Source organism: Neodiprion virginianus, chromosome 4, assembly GCF_021901495.1.
Source record: "Neodiprion virginianus isolate iyNeoVirg1 chromosome 4, iyNeoVirg1.1, whole genome shotgun sequence".
In the NCBI taxonomy this organism is placed as follows: Eukaryota; Metazoa; Arthropoda; class Insecta; order Hymenoptera; family Diprionidae; genus Neodiprion; species Neodiprion virginianus.
Window position 1 is genome coordinate 21978349 of NC_060880.1, and position 17973 is coordinate 21996321.

Below are 17973 nucleotides of genomic sequence, written 5' to 3' on the forward strand. Positions count from 1 at the left end.
CGTACAGTTCTTACGACAAATAACTGCGTAAGTACCTTTATCATAAGTTAATCAATTTAATGAACTCTGCATTGACTGAAGTCTCACGATCGCTGTCTCAAGTCATGATTTTCCTTGACTTCCCATAGCAGAATATGCCTATGAATATTTACGTTGATTGATTTTCCAGTAGCCATAACCAGAATGCAGAAACCTTAGGTTTATTTTGTTATGGCTTCTGCATTCTGCGTATAAATTATGTAATTCCGTGTGCTTCGGCTTTTACGCAGCCACCAAATGAATCCGTGAATCTGTGTACAAATCACACTCAACCGAGACTCGCTAAATACTACGTTCGACTTTTTGTCGGAAGTAGCAGTTGTATGTTTAATTTCAAAGCACTGTTTCTATGCACAGAGACAGGCCGTGACGTCACCTTCCTTCTTACGCGGGTTTACACCGTGGTATCCGGGTTGAAAAAAGGTGCAGTTAAAAAAAAAAAAAAAAATGGTAGAAGATTCATGCATCAAAGATAGAACAGCGCAGCTACGTTACGTAAGAGAAAGTATCGAACTGACAAATAGACAGCGAGTGCACCAGAAAGAATATACTTTATTGCGAACATATTCTGTCACCACTCATTCTTACAGCAATTTTTCAAATCGCTAGCTACAATAAATCATAATAGACTCATAGAGACAGGCTGTGCGCTAAGTAATAGGTATTGTCGCCTGGTTAGAAAGAAAGAAGTATCGTCCACGACTTTCTGCCTTCTTTGTATATAAATGTAAATTGTGGGGGGGGGGGGGGGGGGGATGAAGATCGTTGAAGGGAGGGTTGCACGTGTTATCCCCTTACAATTAGAGCATATATTAATGGAGTTAGCTTCGCGTGTACAAAAAATGTAGCGGAGGAATGAGAGAGATAGAGAGAGAGAGAGAGAGAGAAGTATAATATGTTGGTTACAATCTGTCTCTTTCGCCCTGCACTTGATCGGCCGATACGTTTCCTCTTAGTCGATCAAATGCACAGCGAAAGAGACGGAGAAGCCCGAATATATATATATATATACATATATATTTCTCTTCACTTCGGTGACATTTTTCGCGAGGTCGATGGGATGGGTGGCCTACCTCCAGTAGTATGTGCTATAAAATTACCCGACAGTCGCTATTTGTAAACCTGTGCTGTCTTTCACTATGCAGTCTATCTCTATAAGTCTATACAATAAATGCTCACATGTGGGTGTGGTAGATGCAGTGTTTTAGTCCCACGGGCGATAATTAATTCATTATTTCAATGTACAATAATTGTCATAAATATTTATGTATATGTATATGCGTGTAAGTATGTTGCCTCGTTACAGGGCAACATTCGTTACTCAATCTTAAATGCTGCCTAGGCCAGTTAATAATTATTTTATTGTGACAAAGCTTATAGAATTTAATTAAATTAAATTGATTAATTCAATTTATTATTTGGACCATTAGAAAAAATAAACTCCCGTCCCAAATTCAACGCTAATTCACTGCCTGATTTTTTGATTATCAAATTCTTTTTTTAAGGTAATAAGTAGATCAACGGAAAATTATAATAACGAACGTTTTTTTTTTTTTTATTCACCTAAATTTTCAAACCCTAAAATTCGTCAATTTTATTCTGAGACTGTATTTGGGACGAGAATGTTATAGCACTTTTTTTTTCTTTGTTTTCATTGTCTTATTACTTTTTATCGGTGTTTTTCTTCGAAGAAATAAAACACTTTGTAATACGTGCTACACGTAATATTTAACGTGTACGAATAAGTAAAACATTGCGAAGCTAATATTGTAAATTTATTAATGTCTCTAATATGTAAATCGATGTTAATATTATTAACTTTTTTCTCATCATTCTCTTATGATAAGTTAAAAGACATCATCATAATAATCGAGCAGTATTTAAAGGCCGCTGCGGGCAGCCTGAGCCTCATGTACATTTAAGTTTATTTACTAAAACATGCCATTCAAATAATAGATAAAAATATCGGGAATTAGAAGTGAAAGAAATATATCAAGGTATGTAGTCAGAATGATTTTTTCATTCCCTCCATTACACAGTTTATGTTCTCTTTCAATATGGGAAGGTAGAAAAAAATTGAAACCAAGACCGGTAGGTTAATCACTCTAAACCGTCTTATTATTGTCTCCAATTTTTGTTAACTTAGAGAAGAAAAGAATAAGATTTCAATATGGATTAAACCGTCGTTTTTTTCAGCAAGTTTATTCTCCCAACATTGGTTGATTTCCAATTGAAATCATTAAAACGACTCGGTTGTGATCCGACTGAAAAAGCCTAATTATACATGTGTATGTTGTATACAAGTGTAATGATGATTTCACTTGATAGTTACAATCATTTCTTCATGCTTTCCAAATTGAAAAAAAACCAAAAGACCAAAAGTAAGCGGCGATTACGTGATTATGATATAGTCAAGGTGGTAAGCAGCAACCATCTTTTGAAAAGTAGAATCAAAAGGAAAAACAAAGTATAGTAAGTAAATGTAGAACAGGCACATATTTAACATACGGCAATTACTTTTTTTTTTTACATTAGAATTTTTTCAAAAATTTTAACTAATATTGTGGCAAAAATTTACGTCAAGAACATTTTTTTGAACTTTAAAAATATACATTATATATTATATTGCATATAATAATGTTAAAAAAAATGAAAATAGGGTAATTATCTCTTCCACTATCTCTTTGTCATTCGCACACACGTTTGCACACTGCTAAATCGTTCTTCCTCTCACAATCGCACCATCTCTCCCTCTTGTATTATTTTCCTGCCCTATCTGCCTAACATATTAAAACTTTATCTCAATATTTAATATAATATAAAGCATGATCGTAGCTAAAATTAAATATCTGTATATTCAATAATATTACTTATACATTATAATACATATGTATGTATCTATGTATATATGTATATATTAGGGTGTTTCATTTGAAAGCAACTTTTTTTTTCAATCCAACGCTAATTATCTTCTAATATGTACGGAAATAATAATCCTTCCCGAATTTCAGCTTCGAATTAAAATTTTTGAAGCTCGCTCATCAATTTTTAACTTTTCCCATATAAATTGCATAGGAATAGTGCCCATTAAAAAAAAAAATAATAATTCCCATTTGATTTTTGAAGAGCGTTAAATACTCTACAAGTGTACATTGGATTCATTCCGATATCTTTGAAAGCGTCCAAATGGGAATTATTTTAAGAAAAATGTGCACTTTTCCTATGCAATTCAAATGGGAAAACTTAAAAATCGATCAGCGACTTTTAAAAATTTCAATTCCAAGCTAAAATTCGGGAAGGATTATTATTTCGGTACATACTAAAAGATAATTAGAGTTGCATTGAAAAAAAAAGTTGCTTTCCAATGGTAACACCTTAATATATATGCATATACATATAATATGTATAAACTATTAGAATGATGGATTGCAAATCATGATATAATTCAATAATACAATTACAACATTACATTACGCGCAGTGCGCGTGAATTCGTGGGAATTTATTTATGCCGTACATGTGCAACAAAGAATATTGTATAACCAAATTATTCCGAACATTTAAAGCTCAAGATTTTTGGTCCTAAACCGGGTGAAAAAAAATTCGTACTCTGCTTTTTTACGGGATTTCCTTTACAGGTGTATTTGAACAATAATTGCGGAAATAAAGTCTTAGAATCAGAAGTCGAGCTACAATCAGGGTCGACTTATATTCGGAACAAAACGGTATCAAGGGTACTCATTTATTTTGAGCACACTCGTAGCAGTGTAGTTGTGTATGTATACGTATGTTTACACCTAAGATTTCCTCAGAAATGAAGTAATTGTTCGTTTTATCATCTAGCATGTATCTCCTGTACAAAGAAAACTTAAGGTACAAGTATTAAATTGTTATTTATTACTTCTTAACGATTAATAAACTGTATAGTTTTCCTCCTTTTAACTTTCAGTTTTTAAATATTGTGTATGTTATTATCATTATAATAATAATTAATAGTATAATGGAAAATAAAATATATCATTACAGAGTTGCATGAAAAAAAAACAACCAAAAACATCAACAGAGTAAAAATAAAAAGCAAACAATTTCATCGTCCCCATCACATGAATTATGATCGGAATAGAAGCTGCAACCCTACCTGTCAACCGCTAAATCTGCTGCCTTTAACATTAATACAATTTCTTTCTCATCTTCAGAACTGCAGTCCTCTGAATTACAACATTTTATTAAAATTTCAAGCATCGAAAATAAGTCAATTAATCGTAAGAACAATCATTCTTATTGAACCAGACACTCAATACTGGATAGAAGACTAAAGAATTCTCGTCTCTACTCGGCTTCAGAGATTGTCTCTATCTCGTTCAATTTCTGATAATATCGTTTTCCATACAATTTCTCTTTCATCATATTTTTTGCATTCTCATCGAAATTTTGGTAAACTGTATCATATATACGGTAGTGGTTTGCAATACCTATATTTTTTTTGTGGCTGTTCAACATTTTCAACCAGCTTGTCTCTACCGATGTAAAAGTACACGTTTATGCGATATACGTGAAAATGAATGCGCAAAGTAAAGAATTGACATATCATTTTGATGCCTATCAGGCTTCGTCGACTAAATTTAAAAGGCAAATGGAATTTTTTACTGAAAAAAAAATAAATAAATAAATAAAATTACAACGCGTGAGTACTAGTAAGTTACAAGGGTACGATACTTATGACATTGATAATCACAATAAAGCCATTGGTAAAAGCCGAATACATACGACGAATGATAGATAAATAATTTATTCTTCAAGCATCATCGCGATATACCTACGTATACATGTACAATATATGTGGTAAGCTGGTAAGCGAGGTAGACAGGTAGGCAGAGTAACCACATCTGCTATTGTAGCTTTCTCAATGGTTGTTTATTTTATTCGTCAATATTTCCTCATTACTCGAGAAATTAAGAAAAAATTTTGGCAATCAATAAGCTCTCTATCGGTATTGTTACACAACACTCAGCTAGCTTATTGCCAAGCAAATCTTCACTTACATTAAATTACATTGCATTGTCACTGTCGCAGCAACACTCGCTCATTAACATCGTCCTTTTCTTAGGCTTTCAATATAATGTGCAAAGGTCAGAGAAAAAATCAAATGATAAGTTACGCATCTACTGTATTATCTCCACTACGTTATTGTACTACGTTAATTCAATAAGTTTTTCAAATATTGGTGAACCAACTGATTCACAATTTGTATAAATCTTGCTAAAAAGATGTCCGAGATGGTACTTAATAATTCAATAATAAGTGTACAGTTTTGTCAGCTCTCATACCAAATTTGCAGTAGAAGGTACTTTAAAAATTTTTACCGACGAACTATCTTCACGTATGTGAGTGTACGAAAGTTGTAAAATACCCAATTAAATCTAAATTTAAATGTATTTTTCGCTTTCGTTTATCTATCTTTTCATTGGTTTGTTATGACATCAACGGTTTCTTTTCTTTTCTTTTTTTTTTTTTTTTTTCAAATCAATTTATAAAAGTAAATTATCTGGTATCACATTGTGCAACGTATATTACAAAAAATTTGTAAAGATGATAACACAACTTGGTTGCAACATATTAATCCTTCTCCATAAAAGATTCAGTTTTTATTGATGATTTAATTCATCTACCAGAAAAGTTGAATCCGTTTACGCAGAGCGTCTTCTTGGATCACATAAAATTGTTGGATTGATAGAAAAAAAAAAAAAAAAACAAAAATTAAAAAGAATAAAATAATGCTTCTATGAGTGTATAAAGTCTGCACTACTAATTATTTCTGAAGATAACGACGGATATACATATCAAACTTTGGAGTTTGGGAATTGAAATTTCATTTTGGCAATGGATGGTGTTACTGACGTTTGTGAGTTCATATAAAATCTACATTCACTTAATTTTCATGTCTGCTGGGATTTGGCTATATCGTGAAATACGTGAAAGGCAAATTGTAAGTTATCTTTGTATTTAAAGGGTCATATGTATATTGTGTCATTATTGCGTAGCTAATTAAGGTGAGATAAAAAGAAAAAAAAAGTTGACCATAGATTAATATCGAGTGCAACACTTATAACAAATAAAAGGTAAAAACATTAACAATATAATATAGTATAATATAGTTTTTCTTAAAAGTCGACGTAATATTGTGATGGCAGTCTTGAGTCCTGGAAAGATGATGTGATTGTTGCTTGGTTGCTTGCAGGTGGTATAAGACATTCGTAAAATTTTTTTTTTTGTTCATAATTCATTATTTATTCGTTTATTCAACATTTTGTTGGTTTGCAGTTTTTTTTTTCTTTTCGAACCTTAATAATTCAGCTTCGACCTTGGGTAAGATTTTTCTTTATATCTATAATTAAATTTCTGTTCTGGCAGTGTCTGTAAGGAAACGAATAAAACAATTTCAAAGGTCAATATATGTGCATACTAAATCCATCTTATTCAATATGAACTTAACAATTGTTACGGATTGTGGCAGAACTATAAAAACTAATCTATATCCGGCAACTATTGCAAAATAAACAGCAGTTCGGCTCTTTTCTTCGTATCTATTCTAGACATTGTAGTCTAAAGTTGCAAGAAAATTCATCATAATTCAATTTTTTCATGTTCAGTAAAAGTTACACGATATCTAAGATGAATAATTTGAGTGCGGAACCATGTGCATGCCCTTTCCAGTTGTTTAAAATGGTTTACTGATGAATCTATAAATTTATTATGTAGAAATTGAAAACTTCGGCATACCTCAGATTTAACTACCTACGCCTCGACAGACTTCTTCTTTTCCTTCTTTTTCTTAAGGAAAGATGGCGTCCTCAGTCCCTTCTTCTTCTTCTTCTCTTTTTTGGGGGACTCCTCGCTAACGCTCACATCCTGCGACATGGAACCCTTAACACGGAAGGTCCCAGTGGTAACCATAAGCCAACATGCTCATGCATTATACTATGTATGTTTAATTAAATAGTATCTCCAACGTTCTCCTAGGTAATCATGCAAGCTGCGCATACAGCAAACTAGGCTGCTATACGCTATATCAGTTATTTACCAAATATCTTCTGAGAAAAAATTATAAACGTAAAAATCGTGCTTATTTTATCTCTCTCGTACTTATACATCAATGATAAATTTTTCGTAACATGAAATTTTCGAAACTCGTAACAAAGTACATGCCTCTAAATATTTTGAAAGGTTCTGAAACTTTCAAAGTTTGTATCTAATGTACGTAAGAAGATTGTTACTATCTACCAACAACTTACATAATTATATTTATTTCAGTTCTTGTATTGGCCGAAAATTCATATGACTTCAATTTATATAAAATTTTCAGCTTTCAAAATAAACTTATCCCCTCGAAATATATTTACTTGCTCAATATCGAAGGATGAGAAGAAAAAAAAATAATTTTTGTTTCGATATCTTGAAACCCAATGATACATACAAATAAGTAATTATTATATAAACTGAAATAAACGAACCTCTTTGCTGCTTTGGGAGAAGGTACTGTGATGTGCGTCGGAATGGTCGCCATTCACTGTGTTTTCTCCTGTAACATAAAATCTTGATAAGTATTTTTGATATATTGATGTAGCATAATTAATCCAGAACCAGAATGTTTTATTTCACATTAATAAAAGCGCCATTATTGACAGATATTTGGCAACAGTTGTAGAAAAGTTGAATTTAAACGATGAAAAACTATCTGAAAAGCTGGGATATCGCAAAGATAACAGAAAAAAAATACCTTACCTGCGACAGATAAAAAAAAGACACAAACTTGTGCATCAAGTTAGTAGCAGGGGAATGCCGATCCAAACTTCTTCAGAGGATTGTTTACACGGACTAAAGCAAGTCACGTTTGTACATACATATATTATATACAACAACAACAAGTCGAGCCAATAGGATGCAGAAGAAAAGAACTTTGTTATATTATATACATGCCTGTCGCCGTTACCATTTATATCGATAGATGCCTTGAGGATTTCGAGTCTTGCCAACACCGGTGAAGTAGAAAATTAATAATAATTGCATACTTAAGTGAGATTCATACTGGTGGTTACAAAAAGGAATGCTGTTAAGAATTATTGCACACTTATAATTAAATTAATGATAATAATAATAATAAAGCCGATATGGATTGAAATGTGCGACTCTTTCTTCCACGGTAATTGATCAATAAATGAGATATATGTATTTGTATGAATGCGTAAATAGAATATCATTTATTTGCATAAAATAATGAAGAATAAAGGGAAACAGTAACAATAAGCAACATGTACACCGGTCTGATATATCAATCAAGTAATTGAGTAAATAAAACGTAATGATAATGTTTTTTGTGGATTGAGAAGTGAAACAGAAGTCAATTGCCTCAACTGAAATGCATGTAATTAAAAAAAAAAATCTTGAAAAGTGAACAAAAAAAAAAAAATCGCTTCAACTGAAATGTGCGTAATTAAAAAAAATAAGTTCGTTATAATCTGATTGAAAAAGAAAAAGAAAAGAGAAGAAACAAAACAAAAAATAAACAATTGCCATTACGTTTTTACAGTGTTTGTAATTTGACTATATCGTCAGCTTAGTATTAATAAACCTAATTTGATTGAAGTTAACCAGTTTTAATTAAAAGACGATGTCAATGTATTACTAGTAGTGTGAAGAAAGTCCTTGGATAACTAGTTATAATGCTGTTATCGCAGTTGTACGAAGTATTATAATGAAGTGTAATTGTTACATAAGCCACACCGTTATAAAGTTAATAATTAGTTCTCAAGTTTATATAAAATATGCTATATAAAATTAAAAATTAGAAACAACCATATTACACGACTTAGACTTTGAATCAGAAGTAACAAATTCTCGAGTTTCTAAATCTTATCACAATGCATGCATCGACTTCTTAAACTAGTTTCGTAAACGTAATCAGCCTCATTTGTTACTATTTGTACTTTACAAGAATGGACGTTTGATACAGAAATTGGCTGTATTCCTCAATAATAAATTGTAAATCTCAATACAAGTCAACACTTTACAAATGTATAGGTTGAGAACGGAATCGCATTATTCAATGAAACATCATGGGATTCTTATTCAATGCTTCGGAGAATCAGGTACCGAATTAAGTATATCAGTGAGATTAATTTGGGAAACGACTTTGTACAAAGTGGTATCCTCGTATCTAGGCGGTAGATCAAGGGGAGCCGAGACATCGACATCTGCGTCTATGCCAGTACAAAACTTTTCGCACTCTTCTGACACGCACGTACAATGAACCCGCATTTCGAGCATAGTTTCATGATTGACATCAAGAGCCTCTTCCAGGAGCATGAACTCTCTAGTGTCGTAAGAATATACCATGCAATCTTGCGGTAACGTTTCTACGCAGTTCTGATCTTCGCCCTTGTTTGCATCTAGTTTGTCCTCGTCTACGTGTCCAGTTTCTGGCAGTTTAATGCCTAATACTTCACTAGATACATCTGCCATATTTGTGGTTGTGTCAAAATAATGATCTTCGTTCAATAAGAGCGCTTCAGAGGACGAGGAAGAAGAGTTACGATTCATCGACACCTGTAGACGAGTTTCGTCCATGTTTGTTGATATATCCGCACTGTACGTGAGGTCTATAAACTTCCCAGAACATTTATGCTCATCGCTTTCAATGGAGCTGATCGTATTCAGGCTGTTTGTACTTGAATCTGACAAAGTGTAGGTTCTATCTAGGTTTTCTTCAATTTTTTCTGTTTCACATTGCATTTCCAAACTCATGTTAGAATTTTTTTCAAGGTTTGGGCTGCTTTCTGTCGTGTTTTGGAGAGATTGAAACATAGTCGAGTGGCTATCGTCTCTGCAGGAATAGTAATCCAATGTATTTGCAGACTCCAAACTCACGACAGAAGGATTGGGCGACGTCATCTGCGTTTTATTCACACTTGATGTGTTGGCATACTCGTTAAACAATTCAGCAATCGCCATTTCAGAGTCTAAAAAATAGTCAACACAGTCAACTTGTTTTTCAGTTTTAACTGTCACTTCTCTATTGAACGAATTTTCAAGAGCTTCATTATTTACCTCTTCAAATATCGGTGCTAGTTGTTCAGGTAACATGAAATCTAGTGCGTTATCTTGTGATCGATAAAAAGTGTTTGAAAATGAAACAGTGTCTTTTCGTGTCTCATGTCGCTCAATTTCAAAATTTAGCAGAATTTCTTCTGTGGCACGACTATGTTTAGGTACAGAACAAAACTCCAATATCGCTTCACCCAAAGTATCGTTATCTGTTATATCAGAGTCCGTACTTTCTAGCAAAGATGTACCATCTGCGGAAGTGTCACAATAGTTTGAATGATTCTGATCATCGATAGGTCGGTATTGTTTAAATCTTAAAAATGAACATTCGTCACAATCTAACGGTGAGGGACACGATTTATAGCCACAACATAATCCCTCGTCAATTGTTCCGTCTAATTTCATCAATTCCGACTTGTTATTGTCAGTGTCAGTCACACCCTTGTTTACGTCAGACGTTAAATTTGTCCGATAATTTGATAAAGTAAAACTTTCCAATGTTATAAAAAGGCGTTCATCTCCGTTACTCTTGTGATAGTCGGACACATCAACCATATCTTCATTCTTTCTACCTGTGAATGATTCATTAGACGAGCTGCATACTCCTCGAAAACTTTGATCTTTCTTAGTTTCTACGTCCCTTGGATCGACTGTCTCAACTCCGTTGACCGAAGAGAATTGCTCAACCACATTCCATTCATTTTTGTCACATGTAGTACTGATTGGAGTTGATTCTTTGAAGAATACCATATCCTCGTCAGTTTGAGATGAAAGATCGTTGTTACTTTCCTCAGTTTGGTATTTAATATTGTGTTGCATTTCTTTAAGCTCGGTGTTTGTGGACTCTTTAACTTTCTTCAGATCATAGGAATTAAGAGAAGAATTTGAAAAAGAATTGGTGGATTCGAACACATCGATAACATGATGAATTATTTCATCAATAATAATGATGCTATCATTATCATTTTGTTCGCAAAAATCTACCTCCTCTGTATCGCCATAGCATGGCAAGTTAGCTATCAAAGTGTTTGCCATATTTTTAGCTATGCTAAGAGCCCGCAACTTATCCTGAACAACGGCGGACACAATGTTCTTATTGAGATTTGCATCGAGTTTCAAGCATGATATATCGTACAATATCTCATCTATCACATTAGAAGCTTGAGTATATATTTCAATGTCTCCCAGCTCAGCAATTATTTGGTTTGCGACTGTTTTCATGTCATGATTGAACGATTCTCCATCTGTTTCTCTTAGCTCGCATACAGTCGAGTATGGCAACTCCAAAATATCAGACCCTTGATTGGAGATATCGTCACACTCATCAGAGCTTTCCGAGGAATTATCAGATAACTCGATAGTCTGGTTTAGATCGCAGCATTTATCATCTTTCTTTGCTTCGTTAAGTAAATCAACCCAAAAATAGTCAGATTCGTTATCGCAAGCACTGTCATCTGTATTACAGCTATCGAGACGTTGAAACTTTGTACCATCGAAGCTCCCATCGAGCAAATCCACAGGCTCATGTTTGGTGTCTACGCATTCCGCATCTGTATCCGTGGCGTTTGTAGGCGTGAGGCTGTATATCAGACTCATGCTTGTTGAATCCAAGTTGTATTTGGAGGATATATTGCTCTCAGGCAGCATAGCCAGCAACATTTTTGTCGGTGTTAAGTCAGTCTTCACGCTGTTTACTAGTTCCGTTAAGCTGTCCATTCTACAGTAATTAGAAAAACGAGGTGGAGTCGAAGCATTGCTCTTTCGTATTATTAATGGCGACAATTTTGTAGTCCCATCTGGAAATCTGGAAAGATCTTCTGGTTCGGAAAATGAATTTTCTGGATTTTGACGAAGTGCGTTTTCCTCTGTAAAACTTGCGCATTTATCTTGTGTGCCGAGCAATTCTTGATTACTGGCCTCACTCGTCAGAAAAACACTTCCTACACAGTCTATATTTTGTTCATTGACTGCTACTCCAGTATTTACTTCAAATAAATTTGAATTATAATCAACAAACGGACCATGCCCGACAATTTCGTGATCATTATCGAGATGCTCATCTGACACAGCACATAAATTACCATTTTCGTCGGACTGACTTACCAAGTCCTGGTTTTTGATGTGTTTTGTCAGACTTTCTTTATGCTTGGAATCTGATTTTTCAGATTGTTCAACATCAATCCCTTTGCAGAGAGTGTGAAGATCGTTAATGTTTTTTAGAATAGCGCCCACAATCAAAGGTTTGTGCGATTCATCTCTGGTTTGACGAAAAACTGTTTCGCAGTCATTACTATCGCCTGCTACGGAAGTTGTTTCTTCTAATATGTCCGTAGCAATGCGTACACATTCAACTGAATTTGTCTCGGCTCTTTCCCTTAACGATGAATTCCTCACAACCACGTCAACAGAGGTGTTACTCCCTGTTTCTGGTGTAGCCGCACTACAACTTAGATTTACGATTTCTTTCAAATTTCCACCAGAGTTTGGCTCACTATCTGTATTACTCATATTTTGTTCCCTAGCTTCTCTATTCTTTACTTGCATCGAGAAATCGAGCGGCACCGACTGTTCAGTGCTAACATTCAACAACTCGCAGACTTTAGCTGATTGCGTTTTCTTTAGTGTATAACTAAGGCTGACAACTTCATTTTCATTATCGGGTGTTACAATTTTATCAGTGACAAGTGTGGGTGTAGCGGTAGGAGAATAATTGTTGAAGAAAGCCCGTCTCAAAGCAAGGTAGGGTTTAGGCTTAGGTGGCACCAACGGCGGTTGTTTAATCCTAATTTTAGTGCGCTCTAACTCGGCAGTTTTAGTCTTAGTCGAGTGCACTATTTCAGTGATCAGTGGGGTCATGCGGGGTGCAACAGTTGTGCTTCTAGCAACTTCTAGCTGGATTGTGTCGTATGGTTCAGTTGGCCAGCCGTAGCTGTGACCGCTGCTGATGCTGCTGCAGTTGCTCGACTGACAATCTGTAACCATTGTCCAAACACAACTCAGCTCTTATTCTCTATCCAATATTAGTCCGTCATTTCTTAGCCTTTTCTTATAACTCGAAATATTTTATTCACACCAATTGGAATAGAGGCGTAAAATTAAAAGGAAAACATTTTATTTTGTAGTTAGGTAGATATTGTGATTTTCAGAATAATTAATTGCTAGTCGACAAAACAGTATTAAGCAGTGTGCACAAGTAGTTATGACATAGAAATACGTGAGATAGAACAGTTACATTTAATACTAACAATTCACATGTTAAGCAAGCAACATTTTCAGTCGAGACATAAGCATGCTGTTGAAAATATGTACAGAAATATACGTTGCCCGTGTTAATCAGAACAGATTTCAACACTTTAGAAAAAGGTACCTACCTCGCCTGTTGAGATCATTTCGTGGTTCGCTTACTGCAGAGCGTCGCATCTCGTTAAGGAACTCTGTCGTTGCGTCCACTGCCGTTCCAAAATAAGACAACACATGCGATTTAAAAAATTTGAACAGTTCGACAAACTATCATTTTAAATAACTATTTGTGATTTGGTACTTAACTATCCGCCAAGTAAAGCTCCACCACTCTCTATTTCAAAAAACCCGTACTTATAAATCAAAATTACATACTTCTACTAACCCATAATTTGTACCACTATAATCATTGTTAATATCATGCATCACGAATTTTCCACGTTGTTATACTAGAGGTATTTTAAATGAGTCGTCTATTTGTCAGCTGATTAGTGCCAAAGTTTTGAATTTCAAATTACATTGCCATAAAATTACCTAGTACTTTCACCTTACATCAGAATAATATTCAAAACTCTATCTAGCATGTTTAGTCATTCAGTAAATGAGTGATTGCATTTTGAATTGACAATTAACTTTGAAATATTATTTATAACAAGGTCACCATAGACGGCAATGTAGGCTCAGCTTCAAAGTATTTTGATATTGGTTTCACAGATCTGGGTAATTGAGATCCTTAGACAAACTGTTCAGATGCAAACAATGCTATCTATAGTATATCTACAGTACATCTGAGTACTACGAGGTATTACCTATGCCCTGATGCTAGCAAAAAATGCTTCTTCAAAACATACTTATGCAAGTCCAAGCAGTATTGGGCACTACTCGTTCCTTTTTGCAATCAATTACATTGAAATTACTAACTGACTGTAAGTAGTTTTATTTAATTGTTATTACAAACGTAATTAGTATCGGTTTCTCTTTAAATTACAAACTACAAACGTAACTAGCATCAGTCTTTCTTGTAATTACCATAAATTACAATTGTAATTAGTAATGTTTTTTTTTCAATTTCAAAATTCGGACTATAACTGTTAATTTTCTTTTATATTAAAAATTATATTAGTAACTTTTAACTCGGAGTAATTGCAATTAGAATGTAATTATTTCCAAAAACGCCCAAGACTAGGTTCCATATTAATTCATGACAAACTTTTGTGCTAAATACGTATTTCAAATTACCTGGAGGTTTCTGCTGGATAATAGATAGAGATTGTTGTTCTACTTGCTGAATTTGTGCCTGTTGAACCAAAGGAGAATCCGCGACAACGGTAGCTGCTGTTGGTTCTGTGTCACAAACCATCACATGCTCATGCACTAAAGTACTTCATGCAGATAATAGGTAATTACGATAGAAACAATGTCATCCTATTCGTGATAACAAGTACCTACTAGTACTAATACTTTCCTTACAAAGATTTACCATGACTCTACGATGACATTGACCCTTAGAAAACAATTGCTCTACGCATTTTTGTCACTATTGGAATGATAATTAAAATATTACTGTAGTGGATTAACCTACTTCCTTATTTGCTACTGATACTCCACCATCACAATAAACGTGAATATTACAAGCTACTAGAGCCTCAAAATTTACAGCTGAAGAGCAGTGATAATTTTTCGTAAAGATTGTATTACTATAAAATTCAATAAACCTTAGCAATATACGGTTGGAAATTTTTTTGGACAAAAACACTTGAAATACGCTACTTGCTAAATAAGTGACAAAAGTCATATGGAAAATTATACCGTTAAATTTTCACGCAATTTATCAAATTTTAAATGGCATGTGTTAAGTGAGCGCTTAATCTAATATATCGAGGAACATGCACTTGCATAGATTTTGCTTATAGGGCATTCTATGTCAAATGTAACAGCCGATTTCCTCGACTACTTTAGATGTTTTAGCCCCTTTGCATAATTCAAATATGCACTCCAATGGTCACGTTGAGTTCTCAGGTTTCATAAATCAAGGGTTTTCTCGTAATACACATCCGAAAAGTTGGATTTCAGTAACTCATCGATTTTTCAGATTATTCTATCTTAATACCTGGGTAGCGCATAAAAAAGTTCACATAATCGAGTTTCGCAATTTCGTAGATTCAGAGAAAATATTTCAGTTTTCAGTTACATTTTACAAAGAATACCCTATATGTGAATGAATATTGTCACTTACTTTTGTCTGAAAACGATTCCACGCGAGAATCATTTTAAAACACGCTATAGTCTATATGCTACACTACTTTTATATAGATTATAAGAATAATTGTTTTCTTTAACTCACCATCACTGAGTACAACCTCGGGCTGACTTGGTGCAGGTACTTGCTTCGTTTCTATTCGTAATACTCGTGGTTCTGTATGAAAAAAATACCGATAAATATGGAGTGACAAATGTTTCAGTATAATCAATAGACATTGATAATCTTAGACAATTTTGTCGATACGATGTGAATCTTAGCCTTCTACTGACATTGAATTAAATATGGACGTTTAATCACTTTTAATGAATGATTTTAGTTCCTAGTGAAATAACTGAAATTGTCAATGCCTCACCATCTCTGCTTTCCTCCTCTGTCTCTGACGTTACAGAGACAGGTGATTGGATTGGGCTTTTGGCAGTGCTGGATTCATGGGTGGCACGGCTTACATTGAAAGACGACAAAGCTTCAGATTCAGATTGCGATTCGTCATCTATAATGAAGAGTAATTAAAGAAATTGAATGTGTCACTAATGAGAAGAAAGATGAACAAATACGGAAAAAAAAGAAATAAAAAAATATGGAGAGCTCTATTTGCAAGCAACAAATTAATATTTTTTGGCCTTTATACTAACAAGGATCTCCCTTCTGTTTGCGCTCCACATCCTTTTTGTATTGATCAAGTTCTTGGTCCGTTATAGCATCAAACGGATTCTTCGCGTACGGAGTTTTGTACACCATTGCATTATGCTGGAATCCTCTCTGAATGATACCCTTGCTAGCTGCTCCAACCAACACAACTTGTTCGCCAGTCGCACTGATTGTAGCATCCTTTGAGAATAAAATTTTGGAATTATAATTAAACAGCTTGTTTCAATTTCATAGAACTGATAACAAAGTAGATTCTATTAAGGAGACCTGGCATTGATCCGAACGCTTACCTGCATTTTTTTGGCTTCGTCCCAAGTTACTCCTTCAAGTATGTGCGATTGTGGACCAGCAGATATTTTGTCTGCCCGACGATAATCTTTAATCTGCACGGAATTTGTCGTCATTATAACAAAAAATTGAGTCTATACTTAAATTCTCGTAAATAATTACAATTCAGTCATCATAACTGTGCTGTTCAGACGCACAAAAGTAATCAAGAAATTCAAAAACTAGTAGGCTTTGCTTTGCGTTCTGGTCAATGATGAATAATAAAAATTTTACTACTTACCTGTTGTTGAAGCTGCTTGAATTCCTTGGGATTCGTATTTTTGGGTACAAATTGTAGAGCACTTTCGATCTTGACAGGGGTACTGCTATGTGTTGGCGAGCCATCCGTCACCCACTGCACACAAAACCAGAATGTTAGGAGACCCTCAAAATTTTTATTCACTCAAACGTAGCTAAATTGTAAAAAAAATAAATAAATAAACAATAATAAACCCTCGCAATAAATGTGTGCCTGTTTCCACTTTCTTCTATAGTAAATAAGAAATCGATAATGTGTTTCAACAGTATCCGAAAGAACATAAAGATTTTTAGCTCAAACTGAGCATTGCAAAAAGCTATGAGATTTAGTATTGGTAAAAGATGAAAATAAAAATAATTCACAAATAAAGTTTTTCAAAATTATAATTACTATATATTTTGTGATAAAATGATGAAAAATTGATAATCGAAGGGCGACTAAATCTGGTTTTGTTATTGCAGTGGATGCAGAGCGGGGCCCGCGTCAAATACGAAGATCACAGGCACACATTCATACTGAGTTGTGTACAATTAGCTATTTGTGTGTATGGATTTGCTTATATAATACGACAATCTATACTTATAAAATAGATAGTGACATTGAGAAAAAAAAATCAAAATATGTACACAGAACCAGAACAGAATAAGCTTTGCTGCGATTAAAATGTAGAACGAATGAGAACAGGGAGAGTTCACGTATTACAGAGAAACTGAATTTCATACGGAATATGGAATGTACATATATATATATATATATACCTATACATGTAGATGTAACAAAATTTTGTATTCACCACGTATTAGTCACATTTACTTTGCTTTATAGTAAGGAAACATTATTTGAACAAAGAGCGAACAAAAAGATCAAATACTTATGTATGCAGAATGATGTGCAAACCATATCACTTATAAAACGACAGTTTTTACCACTTGAAAACTGTAAATTCTCTAATTTGTAAGTGATTTTCAAATTGATAACCAAATATTCCCAAACAAAATTGTTTGATATTAGTCCAATAGTAGTTTGTAGATAGATGTGCTTAAGAACATCACATATCTCATGATACCACAGTGCGACGTTGAATAAAAAAAAGAAAA

At 33.9% G+C, this 17973-nt stretch overlaps 1 protein-coding gene across 7 annotated transcripts in view; it reads right to left on the reverse strand.

Annotated features, from left to right (window-relative positions):
- Window positions 1-571: 571 nt before the first annotated feature.
- The window catches only part of LOC124303886 (protein hu-li tai shao), a 65225-nt gene continuing 47823 nt past the window's right edge, over window positions 572-17973 (reverse strand). For 4 of the 7 annotated variants that reach the window (XM_046761696.1, XM_046761697.1, XM_046761694.1 and 1 more), the window contains 10 exons: window positions 16859-16972; window positions 16581-16673; window positions 16275-16470; window positions 15995-16132; window positions 15724-15795; window positions 14619-14723; window positions 13511-13588; window positions 7550-7617; window positions 6819-6962; window positions 572-6452 (listed from right to left, as the gene is read on the reverse strand). In XM_046761696.1, the coding sequence (XP_046617652.1) occupies window positions 6834-6962; window positions 7550-7617; window positions 13511-13588; window positions 14619-14723; window positions 15724-15795; window positions 15995-16132; window positions 16275-16470; window positions 16581-16673; window positions 16859-16972 (993 nt within the window). In that variant the 3' untranslated portion in view covers window positions 572-6452; window positions 6819-6833. The remainder of the gene's footprint in view (window positions 6453-6818; window positions 6963-7549; window positions 7618-13510; window positions 13589-14618; window positions 14724-15723; window positions 15796-15994; window positions 16133-16274; window positions 16471-16580; window positions 16674-16858; window positions 16973-17973) is intronic. The other 3 variants (XM_046761699.1, XM_046761698.1, XM_046761695.1) reach the window with 2 other exon arrangements.